Genomic DNA, 25,486 nt, shown 5'->3' on the forward strand with positions numbered 1-25,486 from the left:
GTGCGAAACATTTGCAATATTGAATGAAGGAGTAAATGCCATTTCCTGAGAACTCATTATGTGTGGGCATTAGGCTTGGCTCTCTACCTATAGATATCTCTTAAACATCTCAAAATTCCCTGAGCTGGGTATTAATATTATCTTCATTTCACTGATGAGAATTCCAAAGTTTAGAGAGAAGTTCAGGGACTTGCCCAGATTGGAATCCAGGCAAACTGACTACAGAATCCACTGTCAGCCCTTGGCCCAATGGCCTATATATAAGTACCATCGACAGTAGAGAGAGCCTAAGAGCTCTGAGGACTCTGGGGGAGATCTGTTTTGTTTAGGAAAGTGTCCGAGAAGAGATCATTGAGCTGAATCTTGAAGGAGAAACAGTAGTTCACAAGATGAGATGAAGAGGGGTATTCCCAGGAGAGGTAATAATATGTGCAAAGGCAAGGCAGTGAGAAACAGTCTGGCATTTGGGAAGCCTGTTTTGTGCTTCCATTTCCAGGTGAAGAAAATGCCAGACAGATGATTGAGAGAGGTGATGGGTGAGCAAGTAGGGGCCCGTCATTACTGTGCATCCCATTAATGTTCTTGCTACTGCATTGGGTCGGCTTCACCCGCTGGAGTGATGTTCAATTCCAGGGACTCACCTTTCACCATCACCTCATACTCCGATGTGGTTTTCTCTTTGTTGTTCAAAATCACAGTGCATTTGTATATCCCTGCATTGTAGACCCGGGCTTGGGGGATAAAATAACTCTCCAGGCTCTCCGTGGAGGAGACATTGTGAAGCAGCACGTCATCTTTGTAGAAGAGCACCCAGTGCTGAGGCGTGACGTAAGACGTGCTGCTGATGTCCACGATGCACTGCAGGGTCAGGTTGTTCCCATTCGGCACCTGCAGCCCCGGCAGGATCACCATTTGGATGCTGTTGATGGTGAAAGCTAAATGACACGGGAAGGAGGGAAGACACACCTGTTATCTCAGAAACAACACGGTCCAGGTGACCTTCACCACACTGGGTTGGTATTATCCTACACAGCACAGTGTCCAGGGGTCCCGAATGTCTACAGGGTCCAGGTGGGTAATGACCCTGGGCAGTGGGTCAAGCATAAGGTAGTTTTGGTACGAAGCTGCTCATTTTTCCACCAAGAGAAGATGGTGGCCTTCAGAATGTGATAAATAAAACAGGTCCATAAAACATACACAGCCTATGAGCTGCCACATCGTGGCTCACGGAGGAAGAGCACAGGATTCAGGCAAACAGATATTCAAGTCCTGGCTCGTCACTGTGTGACCTTGGGTGATTAACCTCTCTGCACTCTGCTTCCTCGTCTGTCAGGTGGGGTGATAATAAGTATTCACAGGTTGTTCCAAGACTTATAGGAGAGAAGCAGGAAAGCACCCACACGGTGCCTGACATACACTCATTGCTTAATAGAGGACAGCTACCACTACTCTTGAAATTGGATGGTCATGCCCTGAAAATTTCCTTCCTCTCCCTGGCCTGACAGAATGGGCACAGTCCCATCGGCATTTTCTATCTGATGGACTTAGCGACCTCACCAGATGGGTGAGGCCTTGAAACCATGTGTGAGGCAGTCCCCACCCCCACCTGCTACTGAGAAGCAAAGAGCACACGTTCTCCTCTCCTCTGGAGGGAACTCTGGTCAAGCACCCAGAGCAGCTGCAATGCCCAGCTAGATGCCAGAAACCATCAAACTGCATCATTCCTGGCCCAGGTCATCCAGCATCTAATGTCCAGCAACCATAGGCTATTGACAGAATTCAACTGACTAGAGAGCACAATTTGAGACTTATTTACAACAACGGGCTGAAGGGAAGATGAATTGCTGGATGCTCTCTCCTATTTAAAAGTATTTTTGTCTGTTGGTAGTGGGCCACTGTTCTGAAAATTTTCCAGGCTGGAAGGTTCTAGACCATACTTGTTGGTCAGGACTTTTGTCCAAGCTTCAGAGCAGCCCAGGGCAGGTCTGTCATTCTTCAGCCCACCTGGTTCCCGGTTATGCTCCGTGATGTACCTCGAAGCGCCTCAGTTCTACCTTCCCGGGGTTTATTGACCAAGCACAGGATCTGGGCATAATCAGTACTATAAAACATTCACTCTCCAAACTTCTATCACAAAAAAAATCAGCCTCAAACACCTTGTGATCTATATGTGGCTAGAAAGGACACACAATACATAGGGAGTTTGGGGGAAATATATCTAAAGTCCATGACCTTAACATCAAGTAACCCAGCCTCTCAAAACCTCTAAACTCCTATACATCTCACCCATAAATTTCCACCTTTCCTATTCTAAGGAGGCTACCTCTTTAGCATCAGGACCTGAGACTGAGAGTTATTATATCTGGTGTGCTTTGGTAGTTTCCTGTGTCATCGGCTACCACAAAATGTGAACAAAAAAATCATGAGATTTTAAATTTTTATTTAAATTTTTGAGTTGATAGTCCAGTCAGATGTTTCAAAACACCCAAAGGTAGATGATATTGATGAGAAACCCCAAAGGGCCAACAGATAAATCATCTGAAACAATATAAGTTTTAAAGGGTGGATAGATATAAGTCTAAATATTGCCTGACCAGGCGGTGGCACAGTGGATAGAGCATCAGACTGGGATGTGGAGGACCCAGGTTCGAGACCCTGAGGTCGCCAGTTTGAGCGCGGGCTCATCTGGTTTGAGCAAGGCTCACCAGCTAGAGCCCAAGGTCTCTGGCTCGAGCAAGGGGTCACTTGGTCTGCTGTAACCCCCAGTCAAGGCACATATGAGAAAGCAATCAATGAACAACTAAGGAACCGCACGAAGAATTGATGTTTCTCATCTATCTCCCTTCCTGTCTGTCTGTCCCTATCTGTCCCTCTCTCTGACTCTCCCTGTCTCTGCCACAAAAAAAAAAAGACTAAATATTAAAAAATCAGGATAGTGGTCACTTCTGAAAGGAAGAGGGGGGTGAGATTGGGAGGAGCATACAGGTAGATATAGACTGCTCACAAAAATATTAGGGGATATTTCAAAATATGAAGTGATTTAAAAAAGAAGTATTTGATATTTTTTTATTAAACAAGAACATCAGAAAAGCAAACAAGTCAAAGAAATTTGTTCAATTATGCAAATGAGATGCAAAACCAACTTTTATTTCTTTGGTGAAAATGCACTGTACAAAAGGCTGAAAGTACTGGAGTATCTGCACGTTCCCTGATCTCCTAATTTTTGTGAGCGGTGTAGTTATGGGCAGTATTCTAATTCTTGTGTAGAGTGGTGATGTTCTGTGAATTCATTGTTATTAAAAACACACATATAAATAAAAACAAAAGGCAATTATGCATGGATCAAGGATGACAGTGTGTTATGACCCAAAGTCCAAATCTGTGTACCTGAAGTTTGAAGAGGAAAAAAAAAAACCATAGAAAAAGACAGTGTAAAGTCTCTTTCCCATTCCTGTTTCTGTCTACCTAGTGCCTACCCCCCCTTGCAGAAGTAACTACTGATTTTAGTTTCTTGTGTACCTTTTCAGCTAGTCTTGACTCATCTATAAGAAAATACAAAAATAAAGTCATATTACTCCTCTCCCCTCTTTTACACAAGATATAACTGTCCACACACAAAGTTTGGTAGCGCTGAGTCTTACCCAAAGTTCTGTGGCCCATGAGGACTTCAGAGGCCAGAGGTGGTGTGGGACAGTGGACACCAGGTATTGTGCAAGCAAAGCAGGGTCACATGTCTTAGGTAAGGCTCTTAAAAGTTCAATTCTCATCAGACACTCTGATAAGAGAAAAATATTCATGGGCCACGCCTGATAAATGTATATTTATTGAGTCTCCTGGATATTCTAATTCTCCTTATTTTTAAACCAAGAAAGATCTTCAGACATCTGCATGCTTGGGCCTCCTGGCTGTGGTCCCTCTTTGAACTGTATTAAATAATATTACATAATTTTTATAAGTGTTCTTAGATCAGTTTTCAAATAAGAAAAGGTAAAAAAAAAAAGCACAGCTAGCCCTGGCCAGGTAGCTCAGTTGATTAGAGCGTCATCCCGATATGCCAAGGTCGTAGGCTCAGTCCCCAGGCAGGGCACATACGAGAATCAAACAATGAATGCACAGAGAAGTGGAACACAAATCAATGCTTCTCTCTCTCTCTCTGTCTCTCCAAAATCAATAAAATTTTTTAAAAGATTAAAAAAAGAAAGAAAAGGCACAGCTAGCTAGCTGGCCAGAGACACTGGCAAAACTATCTTTCCCTCTTTTTTAACAAAGTCAAACCTTTTTTCAGCAGTTTACAATTTAATTTGTCTACAATGTCTCAGGTTTTCAAATGACTACAATAGTCTACACCTGTCTCTTTCTTCTGGGCAACTAATTTGACGACAAGATGGCATCTGATAGGTCCATGAGATGAAACAAGAAGAGGGTTTAAATTCAAGTTATTTCCACAGCCTTCATTGTTAGAACTCCCTTTTCTGACTCTATTCCTTGTTGGCACCTGCTCTGAGGAACCTGCTGGCTGAGCACTCAGTACAGAAGTTCTTTGGACCATATTTAGTTTCCCGTTGATGAACACGGTCCCTTCCCAGGCAGGGACAGGCAGGTCTCATTACCCCTCCTTCGTTTTAAGCCATGCTGTTTAATACAGTGATTGTATCAGGAGAGAGTGGAGAACAGAAGCTAAGTGCAGACAGACTACCTGAGCCAAGTCTGACCGCTGCCGCTCACAAACTGTGTGGCTTTTGGCAAGTTACTGAGTTTCTCTGAGCCTCAGTTTCCTTCCCATACAATTGACATAATCATAGTGAGTATACATGGGAACCTGAGTTTAAGTACTTGGGGTATGTAGCTCCTGGCACAGGTGAAGTACTTGAGAAATGTTAGCTAGATTCTGTCATTCAGAGATATAAAACAGTGAGTCTTGAAATCTCTAAAGCTCTATCTCAACTCCATATTTCTAGTGAATTTTTTCAAAAGAAGACCATTTAAAAAATTTTCCAGATTGCCTGACTTGTGGTGGCACAGTGGTTAGAGCACAGACCTGGAGCACTGAGGTCGCTGGTTCAAAATCCCAGGCATGCCTGATCAAGGCACATATGAAAAGCAATCAATAAACGATTAAAATGAAGCAACTACGATCTCACTCCCTCTCACTCTTTCCCTCCCGCCCTCCCTCTCTAAAATCAATAAATAAAATCTTTTTAAAAAATTCCCAGATTAAGCCCTGGCCGGTTGGCTCAGCAGTAGAGCGTCGGCCTAGCGTGTGGAGGACCCGGGTTCGATTCCCGGCCAGCGCCCATTTGCTTCTCCACCCCTCCGCCGCGCTTTCCTCTCTGTCTCTCTCTTCCCCTCCCGCAGCCAAGGCTCCATTGGAGCAAAGATGGCCCGGGCGCTGGGGATGGCTCTGTGGCCTCTGCCTCAGGTGCTAGAGTGGCTCTGGTCGCAACATGGCGACGCCCAGGATGGGCAGAGCATCGCCCCCTGGTGGGCAGAGCGTCGCCCCTGGTGGGCGTGCCGGGTGGATCCCGGTTGGGCGCATGTGGGAGTCTGTCTGACTGTCTCTCCCTGTTTCCAGCTTCAGAAAAATGAAAAAAAAAAATTCCCAGATTAATTATAACCACTTCTCCAGACTCCCAGTGTTAGTCATCGCCCAGTATTACGATACTTTGCTGTCATCATCCTGAACAAAACGCACATCCGTGGCTGGTTATGCCCAGACCGGGGACGCAGAGCTGGGCACAGGAGGAAAGCAAGTCAGGCTTGCCTGGTTCAACTCTCTGATCCTGCAGCCATTAGTTGGCTGATGTTGGATGTTATTTAACCCCTCCAGGCTACCACTTCCCCTCCTATAGAATCGGAACACCAATCCCTGCCTTCCCTACTATTTTAATCTTAAACAATGACCAAACGCAGAATACATACTGCTCAGTGCCTGGCCCCTTGTTCACGTTCCATTCCCTTCCCCCGATCCCCTGCACCGTTCATGCAGCAGACATGAACGGGCTTCTATGTCAGGCACCACACCCAGTACAAGGGGTTCAGGGAAGACAGGGACAGTTTCTGCCTGTCCAGGGCTCACAGCCTGCATTTCACAATTCTTCCCTATCCCAGGCCTTCTGACCTCAGTGCCATCGCCACTTGGGTCTCCTCCTGACCAGGCCTCATTCATGTCCTTTTTATAAGAGCCCTTCTGATTTTCCACAATTTTAAGCACACTTGGGTCATTTTAGGTGAGGATGATATCCATTAGCATAGGGCACGTCTGCAATCTTGCTTTTCTAAGCAACACTGACACACGTCTGCTTAATAAGTTCACTCAACCGAGTTGCTGGTAGGACAGCACACTCTCATGGCCAGCTGAACCAGACAGGGGAGACTAAAGCCGGGCAGGACAGGAGGAGGAAAAACGTTTTATAAAATTTATCAAGAAACATAAATCCAAGCTCTTCCACTTAACACAAAACCTCATTGACTTGATGCAGCAACACCAGCAGCTCTACTTTACCACAAGCACACCACCTGCACCATCACCAAAGCAGAGGCCAGCCAGCCTTCAAGGTGGCCCCCAATGAACCTTGCCTTCTGGTATCCACACCTGCACGCAGTCCCCTCCCTCGTCACACCAGGGTTGGTCTTATGACCAGCAGAATACTGCAGAAGGAGTGGTATGCCACTTCTGCGATTAGATTATAAAAAACATTGTGGTCTGGTTGGGTGGCTCAGTCCTTAGAGCATCGGCCCAGCGTGCCAAGGTTGTAGGTTCAAACCCTGGTCGGGGTACATACAAGAAGCAATCAGTGAGTGTACAATTAAGTGGATCAACGAGCTGATGCTTCTCTCTCTCTCGCTCTCTCTCTCTTTCTATCCCTTCCTCTCTCGGTCTAAAATTAATATATAAAAATAATCATTTTAAAAGAAAATAGAACACATTATCCTCTTTTTGAATAAACTGTCCAGGAATAGCTAAACTGGATTACTGTGTATAGGTCTCACTGTTCACACGATACAGTGATTGTTTACAACCTGAGCTCCCTGGACTCCCTAGAAGTTCCCAGTTGGGTGTTACGGGGACCATGAATCACCTATTACAGTGGTACCTTCAGATATGAATTTAATTTGTTCTGTAACTGAGCTCGTAAGTCAGTCAACTTGTATATCAAACTGCCGATACTGGACCCGTGCGCCAACGCACCAACTATCGGCAGCTTCCTGGTATCTCAGAATTTTGCTCAGATCTCGAACAAAAATACGAACCGAGTCGCAGCTCATATCTTAAAAAAATTCGTATGTTGGTCTGTTTATGTCTCAAGGTACCACTTACATGCAAGTGTATGTTGTTTTTCCGGAGAGAGGATCCACAGTTCTCCTTACAAAACACCCTAAAGGTGTAGAACTATTGGGATGGAAGGACAGGGGTGTAAAACCACCTGAAGAGCTCAGGTCTTTTCAACATGGGGAGATGATGGCTGATGGAGGATCCAAAGTCATAAAGTCACCACAGCACAGACAAGGCACCGAGGGACCACAGTGCCGAATCCTTGAGCCCCCAAACCACGGGGCCTGCTTTCCTCTACCTCCAGCCGCCAGTCAGTGGATGCTGAGGCTCCCTGGAAGATGAGGCATTGTGACTCAGCCACCCACTGGTCTTCCACCTGGAAATGACTCAGAAAGAAAGATGCGGGGAGAGAAGAGCCACCTAATATTGTCAGGAAAATTACGAGAGCCACGAAGCATGGAGTCTCTGCGAAACTTCAGTGCTCAGCAGAGAGTCTGCTGGCCCAACTTCTCATGTGAATCTCAAATATCCCCAAGTTCAGATGGCGTCTCCATCAAGGAGATATTTATCAAGCCCCTGTGCAGGGTGCTGGGCTTAGCAGGTGAGTATGAAATCACCCCTACTGTCCTAGACCCTGCAGGCTGGTGGGGACCCAGATGACTGGAGTACAGTGATGTGAACACCAAGAGGAAAGGCCACCCAGGAGAGGCCAAGGAAAGACTGACAGAAGTGACCCCTGAGCTGAGCCTTGATCCAGGCCAAGAACAGGAGTGCTCCAGGCAGGACAATAGCATGTGCCAGGGCACATGAGCATGAGAAATCAATGTACTGGGCACAAACAGTTACAGGAACCAGATAATGGGGCCAGAAGGGCAAAGTGAGCCAGATAGGAGGTACCAGACAGAGGGCCTTGCCTGCTCTGCTGATTAGCTGGGCCCCGTCCCAAGGGTGTTGAGGAGAAAGGAGGGTGACAGGATGACACAGGAGCTTTAGAAAGATCATCATGGGCTGGAGGGAGTGACCAGAGGCCTGGAACAGCTTGGACAAGCGTTCAGGTGTAAAGCTGGTGAGGCCAGCTAGGCAGCTACAGTGGGAATAAAGGGAGAAGGATGTGAGCACTGAATGAGTGGGTTTTGGAGCCCAGTGTGTGTTTTTACTTGCTCGCTGGGTGCAAGCTAGGATTAAAGGTAATGGCCCACCAGTTATTGGCTCCATTGTTTCATTACCGTCTGTTCAAATCTAATGTGAACCTGCACTGGCCAGGCGGCTGTGATGGTGGCCGTGGCTACTGGCTTTACAGTTCCCTATCTCCTTCTCTCTGCACAAACTGTGCACAAACTGGCTTCTCCTTCAGCACTCCGCCATCTTGGCTGCTTCTCCTCTCCTCCACATGGCCTTTCTCTGCTCTCCTCCAGCATGGGCTCCTCTGCCCCATTTTATAGTGTAGAAATCAAAACCTTTAATACAAGGAAGCTTTTGATACAAAGTCACTTATCTGAGGCATAATGGGATTCCTCATGAGAGTGCACCACCCCACAATATGCAAGGTCAAGAGTGTGGGGAAAAGCTTAGTCTTAAAACTAAGCCTTAGGCTATAACGACTGTATGGCCAGTATCTAAGGCCACTATCACAGCAGCCTGGCCCATGCAGGTTTGCATTGGATTCGGACAGTCGGCAAAGAAACAACGGAGCCAAAAACTGATGGGCCATCATCTTTAATCCTAGCTTGCACCCGGCGGGCAAGTAAAAACACACACTGGGCTCCAAAACCCACTCACATTCAGTGCTCACAAAGCTACTGACTTATCTGAGTTTCCTAGAATCAAAGGTTTCTAGCTCACCAGACTTATTCACCTCTGTTCCCCATCTCCTTCCTTCTCCCTGTACAAACTCTGCACAAACTGGCCTCTCACTCAACACTCCGCCATCTTGGCTGCTTCTCCTGGCCTCCTCCATGTGGCCTCTCTCTGCTTTCTGCTCTCTAATGCTAATCTCAGGAACCAAGAGAGCAAGCTCCCGTTCTGCCCCCATTTTATAGTGTAGAAATCAAAACCTTTAATCCAATATACAAAATAGGGAAGTCTCTAATACAAAGTCACTTATCTGGGGCATGATGGGATTGTGCCACCCCACATCAAAAAGGGTGGGAAAGGCTTAATCCCAAAACCAAGCCCTAGGCTACAAGGATCCTGCCTGCCCACAGTCCACCCCCAACACACATTAATATCACCTGGGTGACTGGCTTCCACGTGGGCAGCGCCATCTTTAACAAAGTGAGCAAAATATATTTTATCTGCCCAACAACGACCCTGCCTGCTTATAGCCTGTCTCCCACACTCAATGCGAACTATAAGCGAGCAAACATATACATCATATTTACAAACTTCTTTGACCAACAGGTGGTATAGAAAAGGGGGTTGAGCTCTGGAGCCTGCAGAGACCTGTGATAGAGGGAGTTCTGACCATGGAAAAGTACAAAGGTACCCTGGGGTAAGGCGGGGAGGGGGGGGGTGTTGGAGACATAAGAGAACCCCAAGGAAGAGGGTCTAGGGGACCAAGGAAAGAGGCATTGTGCAAAGGCAGCCTAGGGTCCCAAAGCTAAGGGCTGGAGTGATCCTGACACTTGGCACCAGGATGTCCGCAAGAGGACTCCAGTGCAGGGAAGAGCAGGGGACCAGGGACACAGTGCTGAGTGAGAGGGGACTGAGAGGCAAGGAACCCAGGGGGCACGATTCTAATCCAGCCCCCTGACAAGTCTGACTGAGGAAGGGAGTGGACAGACAGGGCGTGCAAGATCTGTGGGGAGGTGGATTGTGTGCAGTTGTCCTTCTGCCTAAAAAGATAAAGAGCTACCAACTGTGTTTGAGAAGAAAGAGCCTGAAAGGGGAGGGGGAGATACTACAAGTGGGATGGGAACTGAATAAATGATAGAAGGTGACCCCGGCAGCAATGTGAGGGCTGGGCTCAGAGCCAGAGGCACAGGCTGGCCCTGGTCAGCACAGAGGGAGGGACAGACATCGCCTGGAGCAGGAGGGAAGCAGGGAGGATGGGTGGGAGACAGATAAGCCTGCCACCAGGGCAGGGCGGGAAGTTGAGGGAGTTCCCTCCAGACAGCACTGTTTCCAAGGTGAAGATGGGGTTGAGGTCATCTCCTGAGGCCAACTGGCCAGAGTGGGGTGAGGGCCGAGAGGAAGGAGTGGAGAGGGCTAAGGCTGACCAAGCCCCTCCACCACAGAGAGCAGGCCATGTGTAACAGCTTGTTGGTCAGGCATGTCAGAAGCATTGACAGCATCGTCTTGGGTGGCCCAAGGACTGGGAGACCTGGGTCCTAGCCCCACTTGGCTAACACCCAGTGTTGACCATGTACAAGTACTTTCTGGCCTCCGGGCCTCAGTTTCCTCAAGTGTAAAACAAGGCAGAAGTCTCAGGAAGTTCTAAGCTGTGCAGTTCTGAGGTCTTCCCGGAAGGTACAAAGACCTTTCTCTAAGAACCATGGGAAGGGGGCGACTTACTTCTATCTGAAGGAGATGGGAAAGACTGAAGGTCCTGGGAAACAGGATGTCCAGAGCAAGAGACACGGAAGCCCAGATGCAGGAGTGTTGGCAGGGTCTGGTTGGACAAAAGTTGGGGGCAGTGGGCTGGACAGAGAGGGTGGCGCAGGAGCTGTGATTGTAAAAGTGGAATGGTAAGCCACTATGGTGTTATCACCACATGCTGGGCAGGCCAGGCACTTCCTTTTATTTAATCTCTCTCTCACACTGACTATGATTAATTCTCTTATTATCCTCACTTTTACACAGTGGGGAAAAGAGCTCAAGGAGGCAAAGTAAAAGTGGCTTTAGAGTTGAGTCAGGCCTCTGACTCTGGATAGATTAGGTGGGTTTTTGGAGAGAGGAGGTCCTAGTGCTGATGCCCTGCCAACTGTCTCTGCCTCAATGGGACAAGTTGATTATTGTCTGGAGGTGCAGAGACATGACCAGTTAATTAGGATTATTAGGATGTTAATGGAGAGCCTGCCTCCATGGGTTGCCATGGGGACCAAATGCTTGCCGAAGCACATGGGCCGTTGAGCAGGACACCTGCAGACCAGCTTTGCTAGTAGCCACACTAACCCACCTTGCCCTGGGGCCCCTGCTCTGAGCCTGGTGCGACAAATCAGCATCTTCCACAGACATCATCTCCAAAGAGCTGAATGGCTGTTTACAGCCCAGTCACCCCTGTTCTTTGCCAACTGAAATGACCACTGACAAGGGGGCCCTGCTCTGAGGGCTCTCCCTCCACTAAGCCCCCAGATGCAGCCAAGCCCCCTCCTTCACATAGTCCTGGATGATGCAAAACCAAACCCGTTTAACTTAAAGACTCGAAATTAGCTCCAATATGGGTGACAAACCAGACTTCAAGGATAAGCCCTCCTCCCTGTACACAAGCACACAATATTGCAAGTATAATTACAGCTTTGTGGGAGGTTGGGAAATTAAATCCAAAGTGTTTTAGATCATTGAGGAGAAACAAGTTGCAACAACAATTTAAACTATGGTCTGTCTTTATGAATCTAACAAATTGTTTATACTTTATTTGTGAATAAAAAAACTGGGAAGGGGGTAGAATGTGAAAATGAGAAATTTATGGTAGCACAACAAATTATGCAATCACTCACTTTTTTTTTATCACTTCCCCAATCCTAACATACAGCAAGCAGTTCACTAGGATCTAGAAACATCATGCTACTTCTAGAACGTGCTGATTATAACTTGTCTTAGAACAAGTAGTTCTTTTTTTCCCTAAAATCTTCTAAAAAATGCCAGAAGGCAATAAACTTTAGCTTTCAATTGGAATACACTTTCTCAATTGTTATACACATTAACACAAGTTATGAGACATCAGTGATACGAATCACAGAAAGACACAATGAACCAAGAAGAAACTTTACAACTTACAGTTTTCTTGACCCTCAAGGCTTGAACCTGGAAAAGACAGAAGACACATGTTGACTTCATTGGCTTCAATTCTCAAGAACTTTAAGTGATGGAGGGTGAAAATGAAACTCACAGAGCAGAAGTGGCAGCAGGACTCCGAGCCACATCCCGGCCTCTTTGGTCAGTCCCAGTTGTATCCTGAAAGGAAGACTTTGGGCAGTCAGTGCTGCTCTAGGCCATGCCCCTGGGGCAGAAGACACTGCCCATACACCACAGATGACAAACTTGCCCTGTGAAAATGAGAAAGACCACTCTGGTAACTTCTCCCAGCGCAGCAGAAAGACTTGCCGTTATGCTGGTCAGGTAATGGCGGCCATTGCTGGAAACCAGGAACAATGCCTGGAGTGGCCTGATATCTCCTCAGGAAATGACTGGTCTTCCTGAGGGGCCACTGAGCACAGCTGCTTTGTTTAGCTTTTAGGGAGGGAGGCACACATGGCATTTGTCCTCAGCTTTCCTGACCCTCCTCTCTGCCTGTGTTTGGGGGCCCTACTCACGGCAGAGTAAGAGGGTGCCTCCCTCTCTCCAACTTCCACCCAAAGGGCCTCTCTCCTCGAACACTCAGTAAGATCCCTCTGCTTTTCTGTTGACCCACAAGGGGGCTCTTTCCACACAGCGTAAGTCTGGACCTCCTGCCCTTTGTGGCAAGGCCGTGGGACAAGGTGACTTTTCCAGAAAGTTGCAAGTTTGTCAGGGAAACCTTGTAATGGCTCCTTCTTGCTCTTCGGAGAAAGTCAATTGACAATCCTCCACAATCCAGCCCTTGCTTACCTCTCCAGCCTGCTGGTCTCTGTGCACAAAAGAGATTCCTATGGAAACTAAAGTCACAGGGTGACTGAATCATGAATTCCTGAGTGGGAGAGATCATGGTGGTTAGTCATGCTCAGATGTATAACCTTTATTTATTTATTTATTTTTTGTATTTTTCTGAAGCTGGAAACGGGGAGACAGTCAGACAGACTCCCGCATGCGCCCGACCGGGATCCACCCGGCACGCCCACCAGGGGCGAAGCTCTGCCCACCAGGGGGCGATGCTCTGCCCCTCCGGGGCATTGCTCTGTTGTGACCAGAGCCACTCTAGCGCCTGGGGCAGAGGCCAAGGAGCCATCCCCCGCGCCCGGGCCTTCTTTGCTCCAATGGAGCCTTGCCTGCAGGAGGGGAAGAGAGAGACAGAGAGGAAGGAGGGGGGGGTGGAGAAGCAAATGGGCACTTCTCCTATGTGCCCTGGCCGGGAATCGAACCTGGGTCCCCCGCACGCCAGGCCAATGCTCTACTGCTGAGCCAACCGGCCAGGGCCTAACCTTCATTTTTTTAAGAGAGAAAAAGAGGAAGAAACCGAGAAAGAGAGAAAAACATTGATTTATTGCCTCATTTATATATTCATTGGTTAATATATATATATTTTTAATAAGAGAAAGGTTATTTAGAAAGTCATAGAAGTAGAAGTGAGCTGCAGGAGATATGGGCTCAGGAAACAAGTTACAGAGGGGCCATGGACCTTAGGAGAGCGAGAGGCAAAGGTAACACACCTGGGGGGAGGGAAAGCGCAAGTGAGCTCCCAGGAGACAGCTTGTGGGTTGATTCTTGTATGTGCCCAAACTCTCAACCTTGGCACATTGGAATGACACTCTAACCAACTGAGCTACCCGGCCAGGACCAGGCATATAACTGTGTTTTGTTCTTTTGCTTGTTTGGCTGTTTTTTGCTGAAAGAGACAGAAAGACAGGAAAGGAGAGAGAGATGGGAAGCATCAACTCATAGTTGTGGCCCTTTAGTTGTTCATTGTTTGCTTCTCGTACGTATGTGCCATGGTCAGGGGCTCAAGCTGAGCCAGTGACACCTTGCTCAAGCCAGTGACCTTGGGCTCAAGTCAGCGACCTTGGGATCATGTTGATCCTGTGCTCAAGCTGGTTTGCCTGCGCTCAAGCTGGGATGAGCCCATGCTCAAGCCAGAGACACCTTGGGTTTTGAACCTGGGACCTCAGCGTCCCAAGTTGATGCTCTATCTATTGCACCACCATCAGTCAGGCATTGATTTTTTTTGTCATTTCAAACCAAAATTGTCAGTTCTTTTTCTTTTACTTTTTTTAGAGAGAGAGAGAGAGAAGGGGGGAAGAGCGGGAAGCATCAACATGTAGTAGTTGCTTATTATATGTGCCTTGACCAGGAAGCCCGGAGTTTCAAACCTGTGACTTCAGTATTTCAGATAGACGCTTTGTCCACTGCGCCACCACAGGTCAGGCAGGTTTTGATAGAGCTGTTGAAGAGCAATGTGTGCGTGAAGGATTTTTTCTATTGTTTTATTTTTGTTGTGTTCTCCATTCCCCACTGTAAACCATCTTCTTTGGCAATCTAGTAGAAATTGTACCCACCCATATACCAAATTTTGATTTGTCAGGAAAAAAAGGATACACCCTGAGTAAAAAAATAAATGTTGGCTTCAAAGGTAATTTTTACATAGTGTAAACAACTTTTGCTTCTCAAAGTGAATTCAAGCAATAGTGACAAATGTCCCACCCTTACCCCTAGATTTAAAAGAAAAAATTAGTCATTGTTTCATATACAATCTAATACTTTTAGAACACTTAAAAAAGGTTTATTTAAAAAAAAAGTTAGGTTTTTGGGGTTTTTTTTTTGTATTTTTCTGAAGCTGGAAACGGGGAGAGACAGTCAGACAGACTCCGCATGCGTCCGACCGGGATCCACCTGGCACACCCACCAGGGGGCGACGCTCTGCCCATCAGGGGGCGATGCTCTGCCCCTCTGGGGCGTCGCTCTGTTGCGACCAGAGCCACTCTAGCGCCTGGGGCAGAGGCCAAGGAGCCATCCCCAGCACCCGGGTCATCTTTGCTCTTATGGAGCCTCGGCTGCGGGAGGGGAAGAGAGAGACAGAGAGGAAGGAGAGGGGGAGGGGTGGAGAAGCAGATGGGCGCTTCTCCTGTGTGCCCTGGCCGGGAATCGAACCCAGGACTTCTGCACGCCAGGCCGATGCTCTACCACTGAGCCAACCAGCCAGGGCCAAAAAAAAGTTAGTTTTTTAAAGGAAAAGCAAAGAAACTATATCCTACAACTTGCATCATGTGCCAGAGTAAATTCCAAATGGATTAGCCATCTGAAGGTACAAATGAAACCATTAAAGTTCTAGAAGAAAACATGAAAGAATTTCTCATAACCTTGGAATGGTAAAAGCTGGTTTATCTATGACTGAAAATCCTGAAGTCCTAAAATAAAATATTGATAAATTATACTCCATAAAAAGTCTGCTCTGCCAAAAAAAAAAAAAAAAAAATTCAGTCAAGAGAAAAACTACAAACTGGAAAAAATATTTGCAACTCAAATCATAAACAAATAGCTAATATATCTTTTTTTTTTTTTTTTTTTTACAGAGACAGAGAGAGAGTCAGAGAGAGGGACAGACAGACAGGAAAGGAGAGATGAGAAGCATCAATCATTAGTTTTTTGTTGCAACACCTTAGTTGTTCATTGATTGTTTCTCATATGTGCCTTGACCGCAGGCCTTCAGCAGACCAAGTAACCCCTTGCTTGAGCCAGCGATCTTGGGTCCAAGCTGGTGAGCTTTTGCTCAAACCAGATGAGCCTGCGTTCAAGCTGGCGACCTCAGGGTCTCGAACCTGGGTCCTCGGTATCCCAGTCCGACACTCTATCCACTGCGCCACTGCCTGGTCAGGCCAAATAGCTAATATATCTAATTTGTAAAAAGCCCTCAGAAATCAAGAATAAAAAAGATCAACAATACATTAAGAAAAATGGACAAAGGATATGAACAGATAGAAAACAATAAAAAACATTTGAAATTGCCCTGGCTGGGTAGCCCAGTTGTTTAGAGCAGTGGTCCCCAACCCCCGGGGCCGCGGACTGGTACCGGTCCATGGGCCACTTGGTACCAGTCCACAGAAAAAGAATAAATAACTTACATTATTTCCGTTTTATTTATATTTAAGTCTGAATGATGTTTTATTTTTAAAAAATGACCAGATTCCCTCTGTTACATCCGTCTAAGACTCACTCTTGATGCTTGTCTCATAAGTTCAACAATTATATTTAAAAATACCACAGGTTTTATGCCGGTCGCATAATTTTATTAGGTGCATTTATTCATCCCACCCTAAAGGCCGGTCCGTGAAAATATTTTCTGACATTAAACTGGTCAGTGGCCCAAAAAAGGTTGGGGACCACTGGTTTAGAGCACTGTCCTGAAGCACAGAAGTTGACGATTCGATTCCCAGTCAGGGCACATACAGGAATAGATTGATATTCCTGTCTCTCTCTCTCTCTTCCCCCCCCCTCTCAAAAAAAAAAAAAAAAGTATCTGAAATTTGAAAATAGACAAGAAGGATTACAGTGCACCCTTTCAGTGCAGGTTCTCCTAGGCACTACCTGACCCTCTAAGGGTATGTAAACCTTTGTTTGACTTGCTGTTTACAATCAACTAGGATATTTTACAATCAGTAAAGGTAAGCATTACCTTTTAGAAAGTTTACAGCAAATAATTCTTGTTATCCATGATAGGGGGAGCGGTGGTGAAAACTGGGGAACTGGGGCCTTTTAATTGTAAAATTTTCTGTACTTTTTAGTTTTAAATTATATGACGATTACTTTTTTTTTTTTTTTTTTGAGAGAGAGAGAGAGAGGCAGGGAGAGATAGACAGGAGCACAGAGCTGCTCCTGTTATGTGCTCTGACCGGGGAATCGGACTGGTAACCTCCAGGATGACACTAACCTATCTGGCAAGGGCTTAATATAGTGTGTGTGTGTGTGTGTGTGTGTGTGTGTGTGTGTGTGTGTGTGTGTGTGTACAGTGATACCTCGGTTCTCGAACGCCTTGACTTTCGACCAAATCGGTATTCGACCAGGAAATTCGAGAAAATTTTGTCTTGGAATCCGAACAAATATTTGGAACTCGAACGTCCGAGATTAGCCGAGTTGAGCCGAATGGCGTTCATTCGGCCGAGCGCGCCTTGCCTGCGTCATCAGTGTGAGTCACGCTTTGTCACGCTTTGTGGAGAGAGAGAATCATGTTTTTGTGGAGAGAGTCACGCTTTGTGGTGAGAGTCACGCTTTGTGGTGAGAGTCACGCTTTGTGGTGAGACTCACGCTTTGTGGAGAGACTCACGCTTTGTGCACGCTTTGTACACTGAATTTAACCCTTAGACATGGGTCCAAAGAAAGCCAGAAGTGGTAATGCAGACAAAGGTAAGCAGAAAGCTGTGAGAACAACGATTGAGCTGAAAAAAGAAATCATTGCCAAATATGAACAGGGCACACGTGTTTCAGATCTGTCTGCTGAGTATGGCATGCCAAGATCTACTATCTCAACTTTCCTTAAGAATAAAGCTGTTATAAAGGCTGCCAATGTTGCCAAAGGTGTTACATTGTTAACAAAGCAAAGGCCTCAGATAATGGAGGAAATGGAGAAGCTGCTTCTTATTTTCATTAAAGAAAAAGAGTTAGCAGGTGACAGCATCAATGAAGTCGTTATTTGTGAGAAAGCACCAGTAAATAGGCATATTTTTGGGGCTTGGAACAAATTAATCCAGTTTCCATTATTTCCTATGGGTTTCATTGTTTCGGTTCTCGAACAATTTGGTTCTCGACCGTTCTCCCGGAACGAATTATGTTCGAGAACCGAGGTATCACTGTATTAAGACAGAAAGAGGAAGGAAGAGAGAGAAGAGGGGGAAGGGAAGCATTTATTTGCTGTTCCACTCAGTCGTGCACTCATTGGTTGCTTCCCATGTGTGCCCTGACGGGGATCAAACCTGCAACCTTGTCATTTCAGGACAACACTCTTCACCAACTGAGCTAACCAGCCAGGGCCACTAACATTTTTGCATTATTTTTTAAAATTATAATAAGAAATAGAAAGTTTTAACATCTTCATTGAGGTATAATTGATATACAGTAAACTGTATATATTTAAAAGGTACAATTAGAAAAATGTTGCCTGACCTGTTAACCTGAAACAATGAGATCACCAGTTCAAAACCCTGGGCTTGCCCGGTCAAGGCACATACGACAAGCAACTACGAGTTGATGCTTTCATTTCCCCCTCTCTCCTCTCTCTAAAATCAATAAGTACAATCTTTAAAAATAAAAGTGTTGACATTCAGGTATTGATCGCCTTATGACCTAGGCAACTTAGGACCATTCGACTTTACGACCACAATCGTTAGCCACCACTGCTCCGTGTCTGGCAGCGCAAGCGTTGCCCAGCTGGGCGTACGACAGTGCTGGCCAATAAAATGTTTCATACATGTTTATATATTTTGATATGTTTTGCAATTGGGAAAATGTTTCTTATGGTATTTTTTACACCTATATTTTGTATTTTTGTATGTTTTGCAAATATTAAACCAGTTGTACTGGTAATGCAGTGTTTTACTTAAACCTGACGAATGTAAAAATAAAAAACAAAATGGGGCCCTGGCTGGTTGGCTCAGTGGTAGAGCGTCAGCCTGGCGTGCAGGAGTCCCAGGTTCGATTCCCGGCCAGGGCACACAGGAGAAGCGCTCATCTGCTTCTCCACCCCTCCTCCTCTCCTTCCTCTCTGTCTCTCTCTTCCCCTCCTGCAGCCAAGGCTCCATTGGAGCAAAGATGGCCCGGGCGCTAAGGATGGCTCTACGGCCTCTGCCTCAGGTGCTAGAATGGCTCTGGTTGCAACAGAGCAACGCCCCTGATGGGCAGAGCGTCGCCCCCTGGTGGGCATGCTGGGTGGATCCTGGTCAGGCTCATGCGGGAGTCTGTCTGACTGCCTCCCCGTTTCCAACTTCAGAAAAATACAAAAAAATTAAAAAATAAATAAAATAAAATAAATAAAATTGTACATAATTAGAAAAAATTTTTTAAAAAAGAAACAAAATGGTGTAGATATTATACAAATGGTATAAAATAAACAAAGAAAATTATGATATATAACAATAATGAAAGAAAATTATGATAAAATATGACTTAAAGATTTTATAATATCATTTCACAGTACTGTACACATAGGCTACTCAACTTATGACCAAATCGTGTTATGACCGGTCTGTCAGAACCAATCGTGGTTGTAAGTTGAGCACTAGCTGTAAGTATGCCTGTGATATGATAGCCACAATTAAGGAAATGTACATAGTGTCAGGGAGGGGGATAATTCCTACACACACACACACACACACACACACACACACACACCCTTTAGTTCTCATGGCTGGCCTAATAATAAAATTGCCACAAAACTAGATTAACAGTCTTGTTAAAAAAAAACAACAACAGTTTAATACATGTGCATAGGACAATCACCAGATGATGCTCTCAGCTCATAAAATAAGTTGCAAAGAAATGATTGAATCAGGCAAGTTTTTATGCTTTTTCAGACAAAAAACTAAACAATAAATTTCTGAAAAAATTGACAGGACAAAGAAAGCTAATGTTCATTAGAAAGGAATCTTGGGCTTGGGTAATAAATTAATAAAGGCTTCACAAGGTTTGTTTACACAAGTTTTTCATTCTGGATTTTATAATTCTGTGATAAGGTTGATCTCAACCTTCAGGAACAGGGAGGGGACCTATCTTGAAGATTTATTTCCTATAGTGACAGAGGAGAGTCAGAGAGTGCCTCCTACTCCTGCTGCTTCTTATGTGATTTCTTTTTTTTTTTTTTTATTAAGTGAGAGACAGGGAGGCAGACAGACTTCAGCATGAGCCCCAACCAGGATCCACCCAGGAAGCCCACTATGGGGAGATGCTCTGCCCCTCTGGGGCCACTGCTCCATTACTCAGGCAACTGAGCCATTTTAGCTCCTGAGGTGAGGCCATAGAGCCATATTCAGTGCATGGGGCCAACTTGCTCAAACCATTTGAGTTATGGCTGCAGGAGAGAAAGTGGGTGGGAGAAGCAGATGGTCACTTCTCCTTTGTGCCCTGACTGGGAATCAAACCCAGGACTTTCACATGCCAGGCTGACACTCTACTGCTGAGCCAACCAGCCAGGGTCTTCTCATGTGATTTCAATTCAAATAATCAAAATGCCATTGTGAGACATTGTAGCGTTCCCTGGGCCCTCACAACACATCACCTCCAGAAGTTTCCCTGTGCCCCTTTGCAATCCTTCTCTCTCTGCACTCCTCTCCCTATACCTACCACCAATGCAAACACTGATCTGCTTTCTGTCACTAGGGGCTAGTTTGCATTTCTAAAATTTTATAAAAATAAAATCATAGGCCCTGCCTGATTCTCAGTAGTTAGAGCACTGGCCCAGTGTATGGATGGATATTCCAGGTTTGATTCCTGGTCAGTGCACACAAGAGAAGTGACCATCTGTTTCTCCTCCCCTCCCCTTTCTCTCCCTCTTTCCCTCCTGCAGCCAGTGGCTTGAATGATTCAAGCATGGCCCTGAGTGCTGAGGATGGTTTCATTGAAGTGCATTCAGCTTTAGGTACTAAAAATAGCTCAGTACTCGAGCATTGGCCCCAGATGGGGTTGCTGGGTGGATCCTGGTTGGGGCACATGCGGAAGTCAGCATCACTACCCCTCTCCCCTCACCCCCCCAAAAAAGAAAAGAAATCATACAGTTTGTACTCTTTTTGTCCATCTTCATTCAATCAGCATAATCAATACAGTAAGTCCTCGAGTTACAAACCTCTGACTTATATACAACTCATACTTATGAAAGGATCGCTATAAGGGCTATTGGCAATCAAGTGCAGTTGAACATTGGTGAAAATGATATAGTTACTTGACTCCATGGCAAAGAACTAGCCAATGAAGACCTTACAGAACTAGAGCAGCAGATGATAGATAGCGTTTAGGGAAGAAAACAGGGACCTAGAAACTCCAGAACCGAAAAATTTTTCTACAAAAGAGTTAGCTGATGCTTTTCGTCTCATTGAAGTAGGAATAGCAAAGTTAGAGGAGCAAGATCCTGATACAGAAAGATTCACCACATTTTACCATACAGTTACCGAAGGCCTGAGATACTACGGGGCCATTTATGATGAGAGGAAAAAAAGCTCTGTACAAGCCTCGCTTGACACCTACTTCAAGACACTGACTCCAGCAGCAGAATCCAACCCTGACTCTAAAACCAGTCCTGTCCTCTCCAACAAGTCTATCATCTTCTGCATCATCCAAAATTGTTTAAAGTTGTGTTGGAAAATGTTTAAGTATTTATATGCACAGAATGGTAAAAATAAATACCATGTTAAGACAAACACCTTACTTGCATTTAATAGGTAAGTGTACCTGTTCCAACTTACATACAACTTGAACTTAAAAACAAACCTATAGAACCTATCTCGTTTGTAAGCAAGCCAGGGACTGCCTGTACTTCATTTATTTTGTATTGTTGAGTAACATTCCATTACAAAAATATATCACAGTAAGTTTATCTATTCACCTACTAATGAGATTTTGGTTATTTCAATTCTGAGCTAATACAGATAGAACTGCTATGAACAAACCTTTGTATGGACACATACTTTCATTTCTCTTGGGTAAATACCTAGGAGTGGAATGCCTGGGTTATATGGTAGGTGTATGTTTAACATTTTAAGAAACTGCCAAACTGTTTTCCAGACTGGAAACAGTTACATTCCTACCAGCAGTGGATGAGCTTTGCATTACTTCACATCCTCACCAACTCTTTGCAGGTCAGTCTTTTTCATTTTAGCCATTCTAGTGGTGAGGGTAGTGATTTCTTACTATAGTTTTAACTTGTTTGTTTGTTTGTTTTTTGGGTTTTTTTAATTTACAGAGACAGAGAGAGAGTCAGAGAGAGGGATAGACAGGGATAGACAGACAGGAACGAAGAGACATGAGAAGCATCAATCATTAGTTTTTTGTTGTGACACCTTAGTTGTTCATTGATTGCTTTCTCATATGAGCCTTGACCTCGGGCCTTCAGCAGACTGAGTAATCCCTTGCTCGAGCCAGCGACCTTGGGTTCAAGCTGGTGAGCTTTGCTCAAACCAGATGAGCCCGCGCTCAAGCTGGCGACCTCGAGGTCTTGCACCTGGGTACTCTGCATTCCAGTCCTACGCTCTATCCACTGCGCCACCGCCTGGTCACGCTGTATTTTTCTTTTTTCTTTTTCTTTTTCTTTTTCTTTTTCTTTTTTGTGTGGCAGAGACAGAGAGAGCCAGAAAGAGGGACAGATAGGGACAGACAGAGAGGAACGGAGAGAGATTAGAAACATCAATTCTTCATTGCAGTTCTTTAGTTGTTCATTGATTGATTTCTCATATGTGCCTTGATGGGGGGGTGGGGGCTACAGCAGACCAAGTGATCCCTTGCTCGAGCCAGCGACCTTGGGCTCAAGCTGTCAACCTTGGGGTTTCAAACCTAGGTCCTCTGCGTCCCAATCCAACGCTCTATCCACTGTGCCACCGCCTGGTCAGGCTAATTTGCATTTTTTAAACAACTAATATTAAGCATGTTTTCATATCCTTATTTGCCATCAGATGCCTCTTAATATCTTCTGCCCAATTTTTAGGTAGGCTGTTTGTTTTCTCAGTATTGTGTTTTTAGAGTTCTTAATATATTCTAGATACAAGTCTTTTATCGATTCTGTGATTTGCAAATATTTTCTTCCAGTTTGTGGCATGTATATTTATAATTTTAATAGTGTCTTTTGATAAGAAGTTTTAAACTTTTAATTAATAAAGTCTAATTTATCCATTTTTTTTTCTTTTATGAATCATCCTTACAGTATCACATCTAACAAATTTTTGCCTACCAAGGTCACAGAGATTTCCTTCATGTTTTTACATTTAGATCTATTTTCTATTTTGAGTTAACTTTTGTATACAATCCAAGGTATGGACCAAAAAAATTTTTTTATATATTTTTTGCATATGGATGTCCAATTTTTCCATTTATTGAACTGATAAAGACTATCTTTTCTCTAGTAAATCCTTGTATGGCCAGAAGCCAAGGCCACTATCACAGCAGCCTGGCCTATGCAGGTTCGCATTGGATTCGGACAGTTGGTAAAGAAACAATGGAGCCAAAAACTGGTGGGCCACCATCTTTAATTCTAGCTTGCACCTGGCGGGCAAGTAAAAACACACACTGGGCTCCAAAACCCACTCACATTCAGTGCTCACAAAGCTACTGACTTATCCGAGTTTTCTAGAATCAAAGGTTTCTAGCTCACCAGACTTATTCACCTCTGTTCCCCATCTCCTTCCTTCTCCCTGCACAAACTCTGTACAAACTAGCTTCTCACTCAACACTCCGCCATCTTGGCTGCTTCTCCTGGTCTACTCCACATGGCCTCTTTCTGCTCTCTGCTCTGCTCTCTCTGCTCTCTCATGCTAATCTCAGGAACCAAGAGAGCAAGCTCCTGTTCTGCCCCCATTTTATAGTGTAGAAATCAAAACCTTTAATCCAATATACAAAATAGGGAAGTCTCCAATACAAAGTCACTTATCTGGGGCATGATGGGATTGTACCACCCCACATCAAAAAGGGTGGGAAAAGCTTAATCCCGAAACCAAGCCCCAGGCTACAAGGAATCTGCCTGCCCACAGCTTGCCCCCAACACACATTAATATCACCTGGGCGACGGCTTCCACGTGGGCAGCGCCATCTTTAACAAAGTGAGCATAATATATTTCATCTGCCCAACAATCCTCTTTGCACCTTTATTGAAAATCAGTTGTCTGTATACATGTCGGTTTATTTTTGGAGCCTTCATTCTGTTCCATTGATCTATTTTTTTTCCTTTACATAGTACCACACTGTTTTGATTTTTGTTGCTTTATAACACATCTTGAAATGAGGTAGTCTTAGTCCTCAAACATTTTTCTTCCTTTTCAAAATTATTTTGGCTGGCCTGACTGGGCGGTGGCACAGTGGATAGAGTGTTGGACTGGGATGTGAAAGACCCAGGTTCGAGACCCCGAGGTTGCCAGCTTGAGCGAGGGCTCATCTGGTTTGAGCAAAAGCTCACCAGCTTGAGCCCAAGGTCGCTGGCTCGAGCAAGGGGTTACTCAGTCTGCTGAAGGCCTGCGGTTAAGGCACATATGAGAAAGCAATCAATGAACAATTAAGGTGTTGCAACACGCAAAGAAAAACTAATGATTGATGCTTCTCCTCTGTTGGGCAGATAAAATGTATTATGCTCACTTTGTTAAAGAGGCCGTTGCCCAGGTGATATTAATGTGTGTTGGGGTGGGCTAAAGGCAGGCAGAATCCTTGTAGCCTGGGGCTTGGTTTTGGGATTAAGCCTTTCCTACCCTTTTTGGTGTAGGGTGGTACAATCCTATCATGCCTCAGAGAAGTGACTTTGTATTAAGAGACTTCCCTGTTATGTATATTGGATTAAGGGTTTGGATTTCTACACTATAAAATGGGAACGGAGCGGGAGTTTGGTTCTTGGTTCCTGAGGTTAGCATGAGAGAGCGGAGAGAGTAGAGCCAGCAGCTAAAGGAGGCCACGTGGAGGAGGCCAGGAGAAGCAGCCAAGATGGCGGAGTGCTGAGTGAGATGCCAGTTTGTACAGAGTTTGTATCTGGGATAAGGAAGAAGATGGGGAACTGAGGGAAATAAGGCTGGTGAGCTAGAAACCTTTGATTCTAGGAAACTCGGATAAATCAGTAGCTTTGTGAGCACTGAATGTGACTGGGTTTTGGAGCCCAGTGTATGTTTTTTCTTGCCCGCCGGGTGCAAGGTAGGATTAAAGGTTATGGCCCACCAGTTTTTGGCTCCATGGTTTCTTTACCGACTGTCCGAATCCAATGCGAACCTGCATGGGCCGGGCTGTTTTGATAGTGGCCCTGGCCCTGCCTACTGGCTTTACATCCTCTCTCTGTTCCTGTCTGTCTGTCCTTGTCTATCCCTCTGTCTGACTCTCTCTCTGTCTCTGTTGAAAAGAAAAAAAAAAGAGTGAACAAAATTAGTTTGGCTGTTCTAGGGCTTTTGCCCTTCTATATGAATGATTAAGTCAGCTTCTAAATTTCTACCCAAAAAAAAGCCTTCTGAGATTTTGATTGGAATTGCATCACATTTATATAAATCAATTTGGGAGAACTGACATTTTAACAATACCAAGTATCTTTACCTATGAACATGGCATATCTCTTCATTTATTTAAATCTTTCTCTCACTAATATTCTATAGTTTTCAGTGTACTTTTCCTTATAAATCTGGGTGTCCTTGTTAGTTTTTAAATTATGTGAATGTATTATATATTAAGAATCAGCTCTGGCAGGTTAGTTCAGTCATTTAAGAGCAT

The 25,486-nt window shown here is 45.0% G+C and overlaps 1 protein-coding gene across 4 annotated transcripts in view; it reads right to left on the minus strand.

Moving 5' to 3' along the window:
* The window catches only part of PECAM1 (platelet and endothelial cell adhesion molecule 1), a 59,291-nt gene extending 46,724 nt beyond the window's left edge, over window positions 1-12,567 (minus strand). For all 4 annotated transcript variants that reach the window (XM_066386435.1, XM_066386434.1, XM_066386433.1 and 1 more), the window contains exons 1-3: window positions 12,324-12,567; window positions 12,212-12,238; window positions 642-935 (exon numbers count right to left, since the gene is read on the minus strand). In XM_066386435.1, coding sequence (XP_066242532.1) covers window positions 642-935; window positions 12,212-12,238; window positions 12,324-12,357 — 355 coding nt within the window. In that variant the 5' untranslated portion in view covers window positions 12,358-12,567. The remainder of the gene's footprint in view (window positions 1-641; window positions 936-12,211; window positions 12,239-12,323) is intronic.
* Window positions 12,568-25,486: the final 12,919 nt, after the last annotated feature.

This window comes from Saccopteryx leptura, chromosome 5, assembly GCF_036850995.1.
Source record: "Saccopteryx leptura isolate mSacLep1 chromosome 5, mSacLep1_pri_phased_curated, whole genome shotgun sequence".
Lineage (NCBI taxonomy): Eukaryota > Metazoa > Chordata > Mammalia > Chiroptera > Emballonuridae > Saccopteryx > Saccopteryx leptura.